General features: G+C 39.1%; 1 protein-coding gene across 1 annotated transcript; it reads left to right on the forward strand.

Annotated features, from left to right (window-relative positions):
• The first annotated feature begins 1055 nt into the window (after nt 1-1055).
• Nucleotides 1056-16279, forward strand: gfra4b (GDNF family receptor alpha 4b). The gene is made up of 8 exons (XM_078261406.1): nt 1056-1098; nt 4882-5157; nt 5441-5521; nt 6311-6656; nt 7436-7545; nt 8359-8493; nt 13221-13387; nt 15039-16279. The coding sequence occupies exons 1-8, from the start codon at nt 1056-1058 to the stop codon at nt 15180-15182; spliced, it is 1302 nt and encodes a 433-aa protein (XP_078117532.1). The 3' UTR covers nt 15183-16279.
• The last annotated feature ends 448 nt before the right edge of the window (nt 16280-16727 follow it).

Raw genomic sequence — 16727 nt, forward strand, 5'->3', positions numbered from 1 at the left:
AGAATAACCTAAGAACACAAATCTAATCATACTTCCAGTTCTAAGGAGACAACTCATGAGTAGCACTACCAACATGTAAACTTGTCATGTAAAACAAACACTAAAGTGTGTGAAAGTGTAGGGCTACAAAGAGAACATCTTCATTTTCTCTTTTTGTATAAAAACTAGGGCTGTCAAACGATAAATTTTTTTAATCGTGATTAATCACCAAATTTCTATAGTTAATCACGATTAATCGTATGTTTTATCACATGAATAAAATTCTATTATTTTGCATTTCAGAACTGTTTTTAAGTACATATTAACAATGGAAAGCCATTCTTACCAGTGTATCTTAATTGGGAATCAAATTAATGCAAGGAAAGTTACTTTATGAACTTGACTTTACAGTTTTTTTCAACTGCTTACAAACAAAATCTTTTCATGTCACACGATTTTTGAAACCACTCACTCAAAGTGCAAAATTACACAGCAAATCTCCAAAACCATAAGCCATTTCTCAGCCTTTCACTCAGTTTTCAATTGCATAAAACACTTTTTTCAAAACACTACACACAATTCTCTACCTTACACACAAAAATCTAACAGGAAGTGACTTGCTTTCCTTTTCTAAACACAACCAATCAAAATGCTACACTTATTTACCAGGGCACACTCCTCACATGTGCAAACACATTATGTCATAACTGAAAACTAACCAATCACTGCTTCACAGTTTTTCTTGATTGCTTTGACCTGCTTAAAGAAACTGGGATCCACTCAGTTTTCATCATCACTGTCTCAGCAGAGCAGAAGACACCTCTTGCAAATGTGTTAACCCTTTCTCATTGGATGGATTGACACATTTTCCCCACCCTTTTGCAGAACAGTTAACACGGATGTCATTCAAGCAGTCCAAACTCCAAACAGAAACCATCTGTTCCTAACTATTAGAAACTACCTACATCAGTATGAAATCACTGAAGCACCTGTTTGACACTCCTTCACACAAAGCTTCAATTAGCAATCAGTCTGCAGGCCTTAAAGGTGCAGCGTCTGTGTTGTTCTTTGCCAACATGGATGGAAGAGGTCAAAGGCAGATGAGTGTGAGAGGAAGAGGTAGAGGAGTCCGAGTCTGAGTTCGAGTGCGAGGTGGAGGTATAGTTGGAAGGGCTCAGGTTTCTGATGAAATTCGGGCAACTGTTATTGATCACGTTATCAATCATGGCCCCATCATCAAGACAGAAGAGACTGAGTATCAATAGTGGCTATTTCTTATACTCTACAGTAATAGATGTTTATACTTTACTGTAAGAGATTTTATTTTTTTAATTTCTTATACTCTAATATTTTATTTTGGTTTACATGTATTACAGTTTTTCTTGATTGCTTTGACCTGCTTAAAGAAACTGGAATCCATTTGGTTTTCATCATCACTGTCTCAGCAGAGCAGAAGACACCTTGCAAATGTGTTAACCCTTTCTCATTGGATTGACACATTTTCCCCACCCTTTTGCAGGACAGTTAACACGGATGTCATTCAAGCAGTCCAAACTCCATTGTTTTAGCTATGGTAACCAATCAGAAACCATCTGTTGCTAACTATTAGAAACTACCTACATAAGTATGAAATCACTGAAGCACCTGTTTAATGCTCCTTCACACAAATCTTCATTATTATACTCTAATAGATTTTATTTTGGATTTGGATTTTAGATGTATTTTGTGTAATATTTACAGTATTTCAGTTTTCAGCCATAGTTTCAAAATAAGGATCAATGGAATCAATAAAATTTGCATCAAAGCATTTCTGATTCTGGATCCAATTCTTTGCAAAAAAACCTGTAAGATTTTAGTCATTATTGCACAATTCCTACAAGTAGCCTACCTAACCTAACTGAGATGTAACACTAACACTTTGCTTATACAGTACAAATAAAATGGTCCAAAAACCAGATGCCACAGCAGGACATTTCAGTTGCAACCCGTTTTTGACATTTGTAACCTTTACGTTTTTCTAATAAGGAATGTAACAATTCTCCTGGACAGAAAAGGGGGTGGACAATGTCCCAAATGACAAAAACAGTCAAAAAAACCGATACAAACAACACAGTCCTAAAACCGTATGCTGATATACATAATTAATATAGTGTGCAGTAACTCCTAAATAATTTCGATTACTCACTGACGTCCAGTGATCACTGGTTAATGAGACAACGTTTGCAGCACTTTGCAGCAGTTCCAGTTGGGCTGCTTTCTCTGTGTCATACAGGCTGTGTATGCGTGAAACTACTGTCCCCTTCGACAACTTTCTTATTGGCATCTATTTCGGCGCCTCGTGCTCGCCATCCACTCAAAACGTAACGTTAGCCTACTACTCTTTAGCCGGCTCGCAAGCCCAAACAAATGTGTGCAGCGTGCCTGTTGTTTTGTTTCCGGTCTAGCTAGATCCGGTCTGGTGTTGTAGTTTTTCTAACGTTACTAGTTGTTGCAACAGCATGTGAAAAAAACTACAAAGTCTGCTAGGCCAAAAAGAACGTTAATCTCGCGATAAAAAAATTGTCGCCGTTAAAATGGGTTTGTGTTAACTCTGTTAACACAGCTGTTTAACTGACAGCACTAATAAAAAACCCACAGAGAGGGAAAGACAAGACGGACTCAAAGATTGGTGGCAGCTCTTTTTAACAATTCACCACCTCCAGCGTAACTACCTCCAGCAAGTGTCTGTATTGTGCGGGGCTTTTGAGCTCTATAACAAAAGAACGTTGCCAATTAAAATGTTACACTGCTAATGGTCTACATTTCAATTGTACACCTGGGATCAACATATTGATGTGTATAATTATTTGTTTGTAAGAACAGCTCCTATTCTTGCATATTGTATACTGTAAAAGGCCTGGTTCACAGCTGGTTGCAAGAAAGTCTTTTGTTATTCATCCATCAGACCACTTCACCGTCTGGTTAAATACAGAAAAAGTCCACAGTGGCTGGTATCATGAGATACAATGTGCTTATCATCATTTTACCAAAACCACAATCTTTTCCAAACCTAAAGTGCTGTTGTTGCCTAAACTAGACGGGACTCAGGATGCAAACCCCCTTCTCTGAGTATGGAGAGCGTTCACTCGAACAAACGTTGCCTGTGAACATAATCGAGGCAGTGATTACAACTAGACTCAAACTCAACATACACAGCAGGATAATAAAAGCCACAGAACTTAATTACATTGGAATTCCATATTAATATGCCTCCAAGTGTCAGATGTTTGCAAGAATGAAGAACAAAGAGCCATATAATGCAGTCATAATGCATTTCCATTTGTCTTCCCTCATTGTTTGACTAACAACGCTACAACTACCTCTACTGCTAGTATAGACACAACTTAACATAAATGTCACTTTTTCTTTTCATCCCACATTCTTCCCTCTTCTCACCAGGTTATGTTGGTGCACTGAGATACAGTTCAATAAACGGACATGGTACTGCATGGGCTTTTCACCACAGCAAGGGATAATATTCTATAGTTCTTTCACTTGTTAATGTTCTCTGTATATCCAGTCACATACCTATTATTCAAGTTCTCTGGCTCGCTTAATAGACTTGACTCATGCAGCAGAACTGTAGGCGTCAAAGCAACTGTACGCAGCACAAGGTCAATGAGAGCAGTATAATGCTGCCACTCAAGAACTTTTACACAGTCAGCATGTATTAAAAATACAAGTTTTCCTAGCTTAAACTTTGTGAGAAGTTAGTAAGAATAAGTAATTCAGCCAATCCTAAAGCATGTTATACACTGTAATGAACTCAAGCCAAGTTATTATCAATAGAGGTGTAAGAATATACCGAGATATAACAGCTCATACAAAAACCTTTCATAGAGTTTAGTTTTTTTTTTTTTTTAATCTTCATTACGAGAAAGGCTAAATATATGTGGAAGAAATAATCTACCACAGACAAAAGACCTGATTTATACAATAGTCTGTTTTTGGATGCAAAGAGAGATGACTGTAATCATTCCTATCAAGGCTGGCTTTCTTCTCTTTCAATTGTAAAATATTTGGTATGAAATTTGTAGGTTTGAAGGACTTTTCTTTATTCTACTTTACCAGTCGCTAGCTGGGCCAGCTTTGACTCATGAGGTAGAATGGGTCGTCTGCTAGTCACACAGCGTTGGTGGTTTGATACCAAGCTCCTCCTTTCCACATGTCAAAGTTTCTTGTTAAGACACTAAACCCCAAATTGCTGCGGGTGGTCAGGCCATCCTCTTGAGGCCATGAATGTTTGTCTAGATTTCATGGCAATCCATAGAATAGTTGTTAAGATTATGTTTGTCTAAAGTCTAGACCAAAGAAGTGGACAGACAGATAGACATTTACATCCCTAGAGCTGGTCTGCTATCATGGCTAAAACCACAAAATACAAAACCATACAGCAAATATTTCTTGATTGTCCCTGAGTCCCTCATCTTGAAACTATAGTGAACAGGCCATCACACATAATATCTTGGATTTCACCAAACTCAAGATGCATAATGCATCTCAAGTTGTGAAGCAACAGAGCAATAAGATGCATCAACTACATCCATTACATGTTTCACTTGCTGTTATGAGAGGAGTGCTGTAATGATTAAATATTTGCAAGAGAATCTCACCAGTGCATTCTCACATTTTCAGACTTACACAATGAGCCACCCAGTTTATTTAACTTAATGCTGAGTACCCCTTTACAACTGTTCACATTTTCCCCCCTCAAAATGTTAACTTTCCTGCACTCTTCCTTTCTTATTCCTGTGTCCAGCTTAAGCTGACTTCTTTTTTATTCTTTATTTTCCGTCTCATCTTGCACCACAACTGCCATCTCAAATCCCCCTCATCTTTCTGCTCTCTGATTTTCTCTCACAGCTCTGTTAGAAGTTATATTGGCCGGCAGAGACTGCTTGGTGGCTGGAGACTCATGTTCGAGTGATGAGACTTGTAGTCCACGTCTGCGGACTTTGCGTCAGTGTGTGGCGGGCAATGGCAGCGTGAAGCTGGGCCCCGGTGCCCGGAGCCAGTGTGCCAACGCAGTGTCTGCCCTGCTGTCCAGCCCCTTACATGGCTGCCAGTGTAAACGGGGCATGAAGAAGGAGAAGAACTGCCTGAGTATCTACTGGAGCCTTCATCAGTCCATCATACATGGTCAGAGCTTACTGCATAACAGCTGTCCATACTGCCAAAAAAAATCTATAAAGTTTACAAATCATACCTTTTATTCACATACAGTAGCTAAAGAACCACCAGTCGTTAAAAACTAAATGACAAATGAAAGGCAGAGTTTTATCCATGATTTAGTCGATTGGAGCTTCAGTGGCTTAATGAAAATGATTAACATGAGATCATTATTTATGTTTCATACAGTTTAAATTAATTGTGATATTACAACAGTAAAGCCAATGTTTTTACCTGTCTATTTTTCTTTCAGGACTCAATCTGGTGGAGAGTTATCCCTATGAGACAGTGCATAGGGATTACGACTATGTCCGCTTGGCCTCTATTACAGCTGGCAAGTTCACTGACTTTCATTAAGTTTCACCTTATTTTATACAATTTTACCCTTTGAAGATGTTTTGTTCTGGCATGAATACATGACTCGACTGAATTTCCCCTGGAAGCATGCCCAAGACAAATAGAGATCTCTTCTGTTCTTAAGACACAGTTACACATGTATTACCAGTCATCTGAACACAATTTCAGCATCCAGGATGATATTGTTAAGAGGCTATTAAATTGAAGACCCCTAAGATTGTATTCAGATTGCGCATCTGCACTAGGGCTGGGCGATATGACAATATATAATGTCAAAACAACATAAAAATGTCTATGATATTTATATTTTCGAACTGGGTTATGGCAATATTTAAGTTCTGATCCTTGTACGTTATGTGTATATAAAATAATGCAAAGAATCATAGTGGGTTATACTTGAGTACTTGAATACTTTGAGTACTGCAAAATGAGTATTAGGAGAGGAGTCAGGTCTTTTTTTCATAACATAAGAAAAGAGAGCAGGCTCTTCTCTTAATACTCATTTTGTTATTCTGGTCCTCAGGAAATCCTCCATTGTTTATTCACATTTCACCTTGAAGCTGATCTTTAATTCCATACTACCCATCTCAACTTTCAAACCTCTAACAAGATGAGATTACAGTACTTTACATCTCAGCATGCTGAATAAACTGAGTACATAGGTCACATACGCTCTTATTCATATAAACATAAAACCATTTTGATCTGTTGCTATTATGTTTGCACTGATATATATGCTAGTCTTTGACCTTACTTCTATCCACAGACTCAGATGTTGGCATGACAACTGTGAATCGCTGCCTGGATGCGGCCAAGGCTTGCAATGTGGACGACTTGTGCCAGAAGCTCCGCACAGAATATGTCTCAGCTTGTATCAAACCCACTGCCAAGTCGGGCCTGTGCAACCGGCCTAAATGCAATAAGGCTCTCCGCAGGTTCTTTGACCGTGTCCCTGCCGACTACACACACGAACTGCTCTTCTGCCCCTGTACGGACACAGCATGCGCAGAGCGTCGAAGGCAGACTATTGTACCCAGTTGCTCTTATGAAAGGGGGGAAAAACTCAACTGCATTACACAGATGAGGATCTGCAATGCTGATTATGTGTGCAGGTTAGAATGGAGCTAAATGGGAAGCTTCTAATTGGCTCCCATTTATATCAATGTCAGTCTTTCTCTCATGTCTATAACATATATTACAATTATTTCTTACTTAGCCATGGTCTCATATGGATACGATAACATATTGCTCTAATATCAAAATCCCCAGTTTTGTTTTGCTTAATGAACTGTCTCTTTTCTCAAGATATCCCAAATCAGCAAAGCCAGTGTTTCACCATTCCTAGTTTATTCAAGTACTCCTTGGATATAGGTTTTAAATATAATCACCATACATATTTGGGCCAGTGCTGTTCATTATTATGGCTCTTTGAAACCAGATAAACAGCCATTCAATCAACAACATTGCCTGCTGTTTTACCCTAAAGCTTTCTACCACCATTTGGTTAGAACACCACAGAGAGCCTGTTGGAATAACACATAAAATATTTAGCACAGATAAAGAGCCAGATGGATCAGAGTTATCGCTCATTGCTATCTCTGGTCATGGCCATTATTTTTCACAGCCCCATTACATTCAGAGGGCTTTACTAATGATCCCACGTCTAGGGGATGAAATATATTACTCTTTCTATCACTTTCACATTAAAGTCCAATGCTTTCAGTCTTCACCACGTCCAACAATATGTATTCATGTCAGAGGGGCAAACTCCCAATTTAAATGAAAGTTATAGGAGAAAGAATGTATTAAAAAAGACCCAGCAAACTTTTTTACATAAAACAATACAGGGAGCTAACATGTTCATCGTAACCAGTGTCCGTTGCTTCACTAGGTCTCGCTTGGCGCAGTTCCAGTACGATTGTGAACCCTCTGAAACTTCTACTAATGGCTGCAAGCAAGGGAACCATGGAGCCTGTCTCCTCGCCTACACAGGGCTCATAGGTAGGTGCACACCTGAGAGGTTATACACAGAGAGGAAACGCATAAAAGAAATTAAACGGACAGGTGGAGAGGGAAAGAGATGTGAATGACGATATGTGCTATATACTGTGTTAGAGAAGGAAATGTAAAGAATGTGCAACAACAAAGAGGCAATAATGAGTGATAGCTAGCTAGAGGGACAAATACAGAAAAAGGTTAAGAGTGAGTGGGAGAATAAAATGAAATTTCTAATTCTAAACCAAAAGACGAAAAGAATCAACATGGTTTTACAGAAGCATACACATTTCTCATTACAGAAAAACTGAGGCTCTTTACACAATGGGAGGTGTGTTAAATTTGTTTTATAACAGTCCGTAAAAGAAAAAAGAACAGCCACTTCTTTTCCACACACACTGGAAAGAGGGGTGAACCTAATGCATTTCAACCTCAAATGGTGCCCCTCAGCACAAACACGTTTGCCGTTTTCATTCCTGTCTTGTATATATTAAAACACTTGAAATCACACTCTCACTATGTTGAAGGGAAATAGAACAGCCACAGAAAAAAAAATCTCAATACAAGAGACTCCTATAACCTAAAAAAGAAAAAAATGCAGTATTCATCAGAATCTCTCTATTATATCATATGAGTCAGTGCACAGCCAGGCTAACCAACAATACTAGAATATTATCAGTCTTGTGCATCACGCCTGCGTATAGGAAATGCAGTATCCATTCATGTTTCAGAAAATAAAGCACTATGAATATAGTGAACCAACTCAAAAGGACAATGAATATATAACACTGATTGAGGCCTGGCACTGTCTCTCTGCAGGAAGCACAATAACTCCCAACTATGTTGACAACTCCACGTCCAGTGTGGCTCCATGGTGCTCCTGCTCAGCCAGTGGGAGCCGGAGAGAAGACTGTGGTAATTTCCTGGGATACTTCACCGACAACATCTGTCTCCGTGAGTGTCACTCTTATCCACAATATATTGGAATGTACCAACACAGATTTTGGGGTTAGTCCAACCCCAGTTTCGTTTTCAGACCATAACTGTTCATCTCACTAACAGTTATATTTTCCAACTCAAGCAGTCAAATACAACTTGCATGTGTGTCATACACCTGTAATTTAAAGCAATGTGGAATACGTTTATTTTCTCAGTCAGAAGGGGACTGAAAAGAAGCATCATATTATCTTAGCTTAGCATAAAGACGCAAGAGGGGGGAAACATCTAGCCTGGCACTGTCCAAAAGTAGGTTTACTACCTGCCTCCCAGCACCTCTTAAGTTACTTATTGTAAGATGATATTTCACAAATGTTTAATCTGTACAAAACCGAAGTGTAAAACATGATACGTTGGGGTTTTACGGGGGGTTATGTGACCGTTTCATGGCCAGGAGCTGTAGAATTTTGGCAAACAATTCCTTTGAGCCCAATTATGTACCATTTATAGATGTTGTCCAGGTTGGAAAAATGAAAATTCAAGCAGCTTTTTGCATTTATGCTGCATAGGAAGCCTTAGATCTACATCTCCTTAGATTAAAGAGCAAGCATATGGACACTTTCAGTCTCAGTATGAGTATAGCAGGATGTTTGAGTATAAAAAGGCATATAAAGAAAAGCCCATCACTGCAGAGCTGCAACAAATACTGTTCCACCAATACCTCAGGTGCGCCTTTTGATTTATATGGTTTCATATAATTTCCCTTCACTGCTGTTAGAGCCAGTCATTTTATTATGACATAAAACGGCGTTCCCTAATCAGAATAATTTGCACCGATAACCTGTAACAGGGGACATAAACAGAGACTTAATATGAAAAGCAAAGCAAAAGTTTTGTGATAGAAGAAAGTGACAGGACAGAGCCGTTGAGACAGATGTTTCCCAGCATGCTCAAACAGCAGAAAAGATGTATTTAAATCAGAGATCTGTGATTTTTGTAGATCTAACAGTATGCTTCCTCTGTTTCTCTTCCATTTACTCGCTCACTTCATCTTCTCTTGTTATTAATCATCCCCTTCATGCTGTTTCCTTGGTAATTCCACCTGGGTGTTCAGACAGTCACTTCTTAGTGAATTATAAGTACGCTGGCCCTGTGATTGTTAGGTAATTGTATATTTATTGAATCTCCTCCAAACACCTGATGTACTTTCTTTTTTCTTTTTCTTAACAATTGATAGAAAAAAGTTAGTGAGCTAACTTGTGAAAACTTTCTTTAGTAAACTGATTATTTTAACACTAATTTCTCTCTTTTAACCCTTGACTGCATAGGTGTTTAGACAAACATTCCTTCATTGTTTGGGTCTTTAGGGACCCATAACTAAAGCTACTAATTAATATAACACTGCTTGTAAATTATTCAGAATGTACTATTAACACTGACTGATGGCACTAGATAAAATGTCAGGCAATCACCAAAGTCATAACAAATTATCCCATGGAGGAAGCATGAATGCCTGAACCAAATTTCATGGCAATCCATCCAACAGTTGCTGAGACATTTCACCCAAATCCACAAATGTCAAACTCATGGTGGGGTTAGAGGAAAGGTCAGGCGATCACAAAAGTCAATAGAATTCATCATCTAGAACCCCGATTCCACCTCATATTAAAATCTGTCTTCAGTGATCTGATCACAAGTGGACAGCTCTAAAAACAGGTGGGAATGCACCCAGGGCGCATTGAGGACGCATATACGCTGTTTTCACCAGGTATTAAAATCTGATCTGAGTGATCCGATCACAAGTGGACAGCTCTAAGTACATGTGTTTACACCTGTGTGTGTGTGTGTGTGTGTGTGTGTGTGTGTGTGTGTGTGTGTGTGTACATGTCAGTTGTCTCACAAAAATCCTACATTAGAAATGTGCAATGAAATGAATACAAATGTGCAATGACGTTAATGAAAAAGCGCTGTCTGTGTGCCGACATAAGGATGTCTACTGATGGTGCCGGGACTTGTGCAGGACAGAAAGTTTTTATAAATCTCAGTGTGTTCAGCTCTCAGTATGTTTGTAGCTTCTAACTGAATCTCTGTGCCTTGGAGTTTAGCTTCTATGTCTGCTTTATTTTGCTTTCAAAATAAAAGCTTTATGAAGCAGCAAAATCAGGAAATGTTGGGTCTTCATCAGCAGTAACTTAACCAGACTCCGAAATGCGAACATGAAACGAAGCGACCACTTCAAACCACAGAGATTCAGTTATCAGCTACAAAAGTACTGAAAACTAAACACTCTTGAGACTTTTAAAAATATCTTTCTCTCCTATACAGGTCATGGCGCCAGTCACTAGACATCCTTATTTCAGCACACAGACAGACTGTAGGCAGCGTTTTTTCATTAGTCATCGAACCTTTCTAATGTAGATTTAGAGAGAGCTAATGTTTGCTTTAGAGAGTAACAACTGACATGTCTACACACAAACACACACACACGCACACACACACACACATCTTATTTTCAAATGGAAATGATGTACGTTGTTATTTGCATATAGAGCGGAGAAGTGAGATCCGATCCCAAGTGGTCACTAAGGCCACCTCCACACGTACCAAAACAATCTTTTTTTTACCCGTCTTCCCTGGATTCGTTTCAAGAATAGTTGCGTCCAACCGGATTCATTTGTAAAAGACTCAACATGCTGCTTCATATTCCAGGCCTATAGGCGGCGCTGTTTCTGCTACAGAAATTCACCAAAAAACGGAGAAGAAGAGCATCGTCACTTCCACTTCCCATCATAACGTGACTAGACTATAACGTTCTCTTAATACATCCATGGACTATAATAACTTTCACCACTGCTCATTTTTATAAAGGCCGCCGCAAGAAAACGTGTCTTTGTTTATATTGTATAATATGCTGTTGGGTTGCTTTTTATTTTGCAATTCTGTCTGCCATCGGACATGATTGCAGCGCGCTAGCTAGCAGAGCTAACGTTAGCGCGCTAACGCTGCTAGCTAACATCGGCAGTCAAACAAACATCAGTGAGCCAATGTCTTTGATAATTACACGTTTTTCTTGCAGTAGCCTTTCTACAATAAGCCGTGGTAAAAGTTACTATAAACCGTTCAAGGAGTTGATAAGCAGACAGATTAGCTAGCTAGTTGATAAATTGTCTACTTCCACTTTATAAACAGCTAACCATAGCAGTTAACGTTAGCTACGTCGCTGCTGTAGCGGTCAGCTACTTTAGCGATGTTTAATGTTAGCTACATAACGTTAGCAATATATCTTGTGTACAATCCAGGACCGGCAGAACAGAGGGAAGTATTTAGATGAAGTGAGCTGGTTTGACCATGGAGATGGGATATGCTCGCTTAGCTTCACCGCAGTCGTGTATGGCCGTGCACTAGTGCGGGACTGCGGGTAAGAGGTCGAGGGGTGTGGCGATGACATCATCGATACGGACGTATTCGTACTCGCCGTCCAAACGAAGCCAAAAGAGAGTCATTTTCGAATTTTTTCACCCTGAGACCAGGTTTCAAAAAAGTGCGTTTTCAGGCAGTGCGTTTACAGAATTCGTTTGGACGGTCGGCCCAAACGATGCTAAACATGTGCGTTTGCATCAAAAAGCGTCTACGTGTGGATGGCTCCTAAGGATGCGTTTGGAAACACATTCTGCTGCCAGGTGTGACATAACATACATACTTAGAGCTATCCACTTGTAATCGGATCACTCAGACTAACAAACCAATGGACAGACCAACATTGCCATCCATAAAGCTGAACCGATAAAATACAGCAAGGAGTTGAGGGTAAAATTGTATAAAAAATAGTGTATTAAACAGGGTGTAATATGTTCAGAGTTATGTAAAGACCTGAGGTATGCATTTAAGGGTTAAATGTGATTCTTGACTATCGAACATATCTAAATATTCAACTGTTACAGCCACTAAGGAAATGTTATGAAACCTGAATGATGGGGCCAGCTGCAAAGATGAGACTAAAGAATAGGATCACAATATGAATAATGTTAAATACAGGTTTATGAAGGTGAGCTGAGCAATTTAGGAACAGTAGAAATAGCAGTTGTAATAAACTGTTATTACATAAATAATGGAAACAATAACACAGATTAATTTCATAATATGGTGCTACATTAACCTTAATCCAGAAGTCCTGCGTGGGTGTCTTGCAATTTATTGTGTCTTCTGTTCTTATTCCATAATTCCTAATGCTAATTCTCTTCTTTACATTTCTCTTATGACCTCTGATCTGGAGTGTGAATAATTAATGGTCCCTATTATTGACTTCAGCGAGCATATATCTATCATTGAACTTGTACAATGAGTATCTTTGCTTGGTGTGTGCGGCGAGGTGAATCTTTGGCCAGTCTTTCCTTGGGCCCCCGGCCTAGGAAACATACAGAGAGAGAGTTGTTAGGCCAGTGCAAACGGTCTATGAGTTAATGAGGTCGATGTGGAGAGGCAGGTGCAGTTTGGATACTTGAAGAGAATACTGAGTATTTTCTGTTTTCTTTTTTTTCTCTCTTGCACCTCTGCTGACCAAATCCAAACTAGCTCTGGCCCAGCAAAACCTCACATGGAAAATTTACGATTCAGAACCTGAGGCATCTGACGTGATTGAACAAGACATGAGTGGAACTCAATGAAAACATATCAAGACGATGTTGCTGAAGCCTGACAACTGTTTTTTTTGTTTTTTTAATACTATGCTTTGTCTAATGTTTTAGGGAATGCTCTTATGACATTTGGAAGTGAATCAGACCAGCAGCCAACAGTCAGCCAGTCCACTACACCCAGTACCGGCCAAAGCAGCAGAGAAAACCGGAGCACTGCTTCTCCACCAGCAACCATTGAAACTATGAGGAACATTCTGGATACAATAATACCAACACAGGTGTGCAGTTTTATTTTCATTTTTAAATATTAACGCCACTTTGTGTGGAATTTTTATGTGATGATTATAGGTATTTTTTTTTAAATTATTTGGATGGCATACATTTATGCTTGTAAGAGTAGCATGCACTGTTGTCTGCCATGGTGTCAATTTGGAAACTACCACAATTATTCTGCTTTTCCTTCTGTGTCACTTAGGCTTAACTAATGACGAAATAAAGGATTTACTTTAGACTGTCTCTGACAAATGGCATGAAATAATTCCAAAAAACTGTCTATTTGACCTCATTTCCGCTAATTAGCATTAGCATTAGCATTAGCTTTATCTGCCATCGCTGGGAGATTTGTGTCCATTTAATGGACAAATGCATAATTAGGAGGTTATTAAAAACAAACGTAACAGACTGGAAAAAACATTCTCTCTGTTTTCTCTACATTTTGCGATGGATCAAAGTGACGTTAGCTTTATCAAGCATTAGCTCTAAAATAGCATTATCAGGGATTAGCGTTATCAAGGTTAGCTTTAAAATAGCTTTATCAGAAGCCCGGCACCACTGACCCATGACAAAACAGATGGAACGGATTTCTATCCGCTATGTTTGTTTTTAATTTAAGCGGTTATCATGCGTTTGTACATTAAAAAAAAATAATGTTTTAAATCAATTTAATTGATTAGTTGTTGCAGCAACAGCAACATGTCACTGCAACATACATCACGATTTTGATGTTTTTCAGGCTAACTGTGAACATTTGCATGCAGTGTTTGACAAGACCACAGTAATATAAGTAATGCTGAGATCAGAATACACAATATCAGCCATATAATAGCCCAATTTAACTTGCCTCACAACGTCCTAACAAAGAGTCCAAATGTTTGAGCCTTCTCTTGCCTAGTTTAACAATTCCCATTACATGCTCCATGACATTGGCCCACTGGATCACATCGCGTATAGCATGCACAACTGTAACATGGCAAATCAAATAAAGAATGATGTTGTATTCCCTTTCAGGAAACCTGTAACCCTCAGGTCAGAAGCCATATTTCAAATAAATCATGCCCGTGGGTTTAACATTACCCTCTGTTCACTACGCTGCACACCCACACACCCTCTCTTTATATGGACTGAAAAAGAAAACACAGAGACACCTTCATTGCCAAGTGACGATAAATGGTTCCAAGGTTCACTTTTATTCATAAAAACGTACTTAAATATGCTATTGGAACAGTGAGGTTCATCCATGGTACTTCACCTATGTACATCTTACGTGAAAGAAATGAGCAATGATTCTTCAAGGTCCAATGTGCATTTAGTTGTGTTTCTTGGCCAAGACACGGCAAGAATGTTTGACTCTACGATCATCTAATTTGATGAACAGTGACTAAGCAAAAATATTGTGTAGTCTGAGGGTCTTGTGGCTGTACACTAACCCCTGTCCTTGCCTTTACTTTAGCCCTGTTTTTAATCCTGACCTTCAGAGCTAAAATGAACCCTAACACAGATTATCATTATTATTGTCAGCTTTATAATGATGATCACCTGAAACTTAAAGGGACTGTTTGTCACTCACTATTGTGCTCATTAGCAGATCATCATAATTGAATTATCCAAAAAAACAAATTGGCATAAATTGATTTCTTTGTCTCCTCCCAGGCCCTGGGAAATGAACTACTAGTGGGCCAGTCCACCCTGCCATCCAACAGCCTCCCAATCTCTGCTTCACCTCCTAGCTTAATGCTTCAAGCTGCCTTTAGCCTTCTGTTGTTGCTACTTCATCTGCTCAACAATGGACACTAAAGACTGCATGGTAGCATGCTAGGGACCCTCCTAGTACCAAGCAGATGGGAGGACCAGTGCAGTTGAGAGGAAAATGGACCGTGTGGCGTTACTCCTCACTCTAAATATGTACAGTGATTTTGTTTTTCTATTTTTTGTCTAAGTGGTCCAGTTCCACCGCCAGTGTCTCACTCAGACTGTGGGAGACCTCTGCAGACCGAAGCTAGTCTGTACATTTGTATATTGTCGTTGCGATCAAATCAAGCAGAAATGAAGTACCGCTTTTGTGGACTAACACAGCTCTCAGCTATCCAACTGTATCCATTTTCAAGACTCATTATGAAAATATACTGCAGATATGTATGATACAAAGACAAAAAGTTTGTCAGTACATGTGAAAATTTGTATTAACAGACAACCCTTGTCAGGGGAAATTGTTGGAGTAAACCAGTGAACTTTGTGTCTTCTCTGTTCTTAGCACACAAGTGATTGGAAAGCTGCTGGAGTATATGGGGCTTTAATACCACTCTCCTCAAGTGACTGAAAGAGAATGATTCCTGATCAATACTGGAATAGTGAAGCTACAGAGAGACAATAGAGCTCCATTATGCTCCAACATCAAGGACAAATGCCATGTTTCTTACATGTATAGCAGCACTATCTGGAAAACATTCAGCAAACCACAGGACAATAAAATAATCCTTGATATAATAATCATCCTCTCCATCAAAACTGCCCTTTGTCAAACTATGTCACACCACTTTACCTGTGTTTGCTAAAGCTGCAGTAGCTATTCATAGAAACAGTCCTAGGTCTCTATCTGTAAAGACAAGCTTTTGGACTTAAAAGGAAATAATCAGAAAAGCAGTAACTTTTTACTTGTAGCTGGTGTACTATGTGTTTGTGAGCGTAATACCCCTTTATTTCTCATTCTGTATGTGAACATTGCTAGTGTCTGAGTCCCACAGAGGGAAGTGAATGGTTTGTCTTACTGAGCGTCGCCAATTCCAGTACGGAGTCTGTTTGAGATTAGACAGTTATGAATGATTCAGTATTTTCTGTTCTGGGAACGTGCCAGTGAATTCTGAACAGGACCAGGAGGTGCTGCAAATAAAAGTTATCAGATCAATATGTTTACACATTAGCATCATTCAACCTTTTTTTTTTTTTTTAAATGACATGCTTTGTCTGGGGCTGTTGAAGTAAGTTGTGGGGAGACAGAAGCAACACAATACATATATTATACCATGAATACATGTTTACCTATGCTACATTTACACGTGGCCGGCTATTTTCATAAACGGACATTTCAACCTCTCCGTTTTCAAAAATAACATCGTGCACAGCTGTCAGTTTTCAGAAAAGTGTTCGTTTACATTTACATACCCGTGTATATATGCCGTCAAGAGCATGCCAGACCTGTAGATGGCAGTGTAATGAGAAGCTCAAGCCCACGTTAGCCAATCAGAATCCCGAAAATAGCAACAACAGCAACAAATCACTTGCTCTTTCTCTGTCTCGGCTGCCTAAACCTCCATTTGTCTCAGTTTACATGCAAACGTGCAA

This window comes from Sander vitreus, chromosome 10 (genome assembly GCF_031162955.1).
Source record: "Sander vitreus isolate 19-12246 chromosome 10, sanVit1, whole genome shotgun sequence".
NCBI lineage: Eukaryota > Metazoa > Chordata > Actinopteri > Perciformes > Percidae > Sander > Sander vitreus.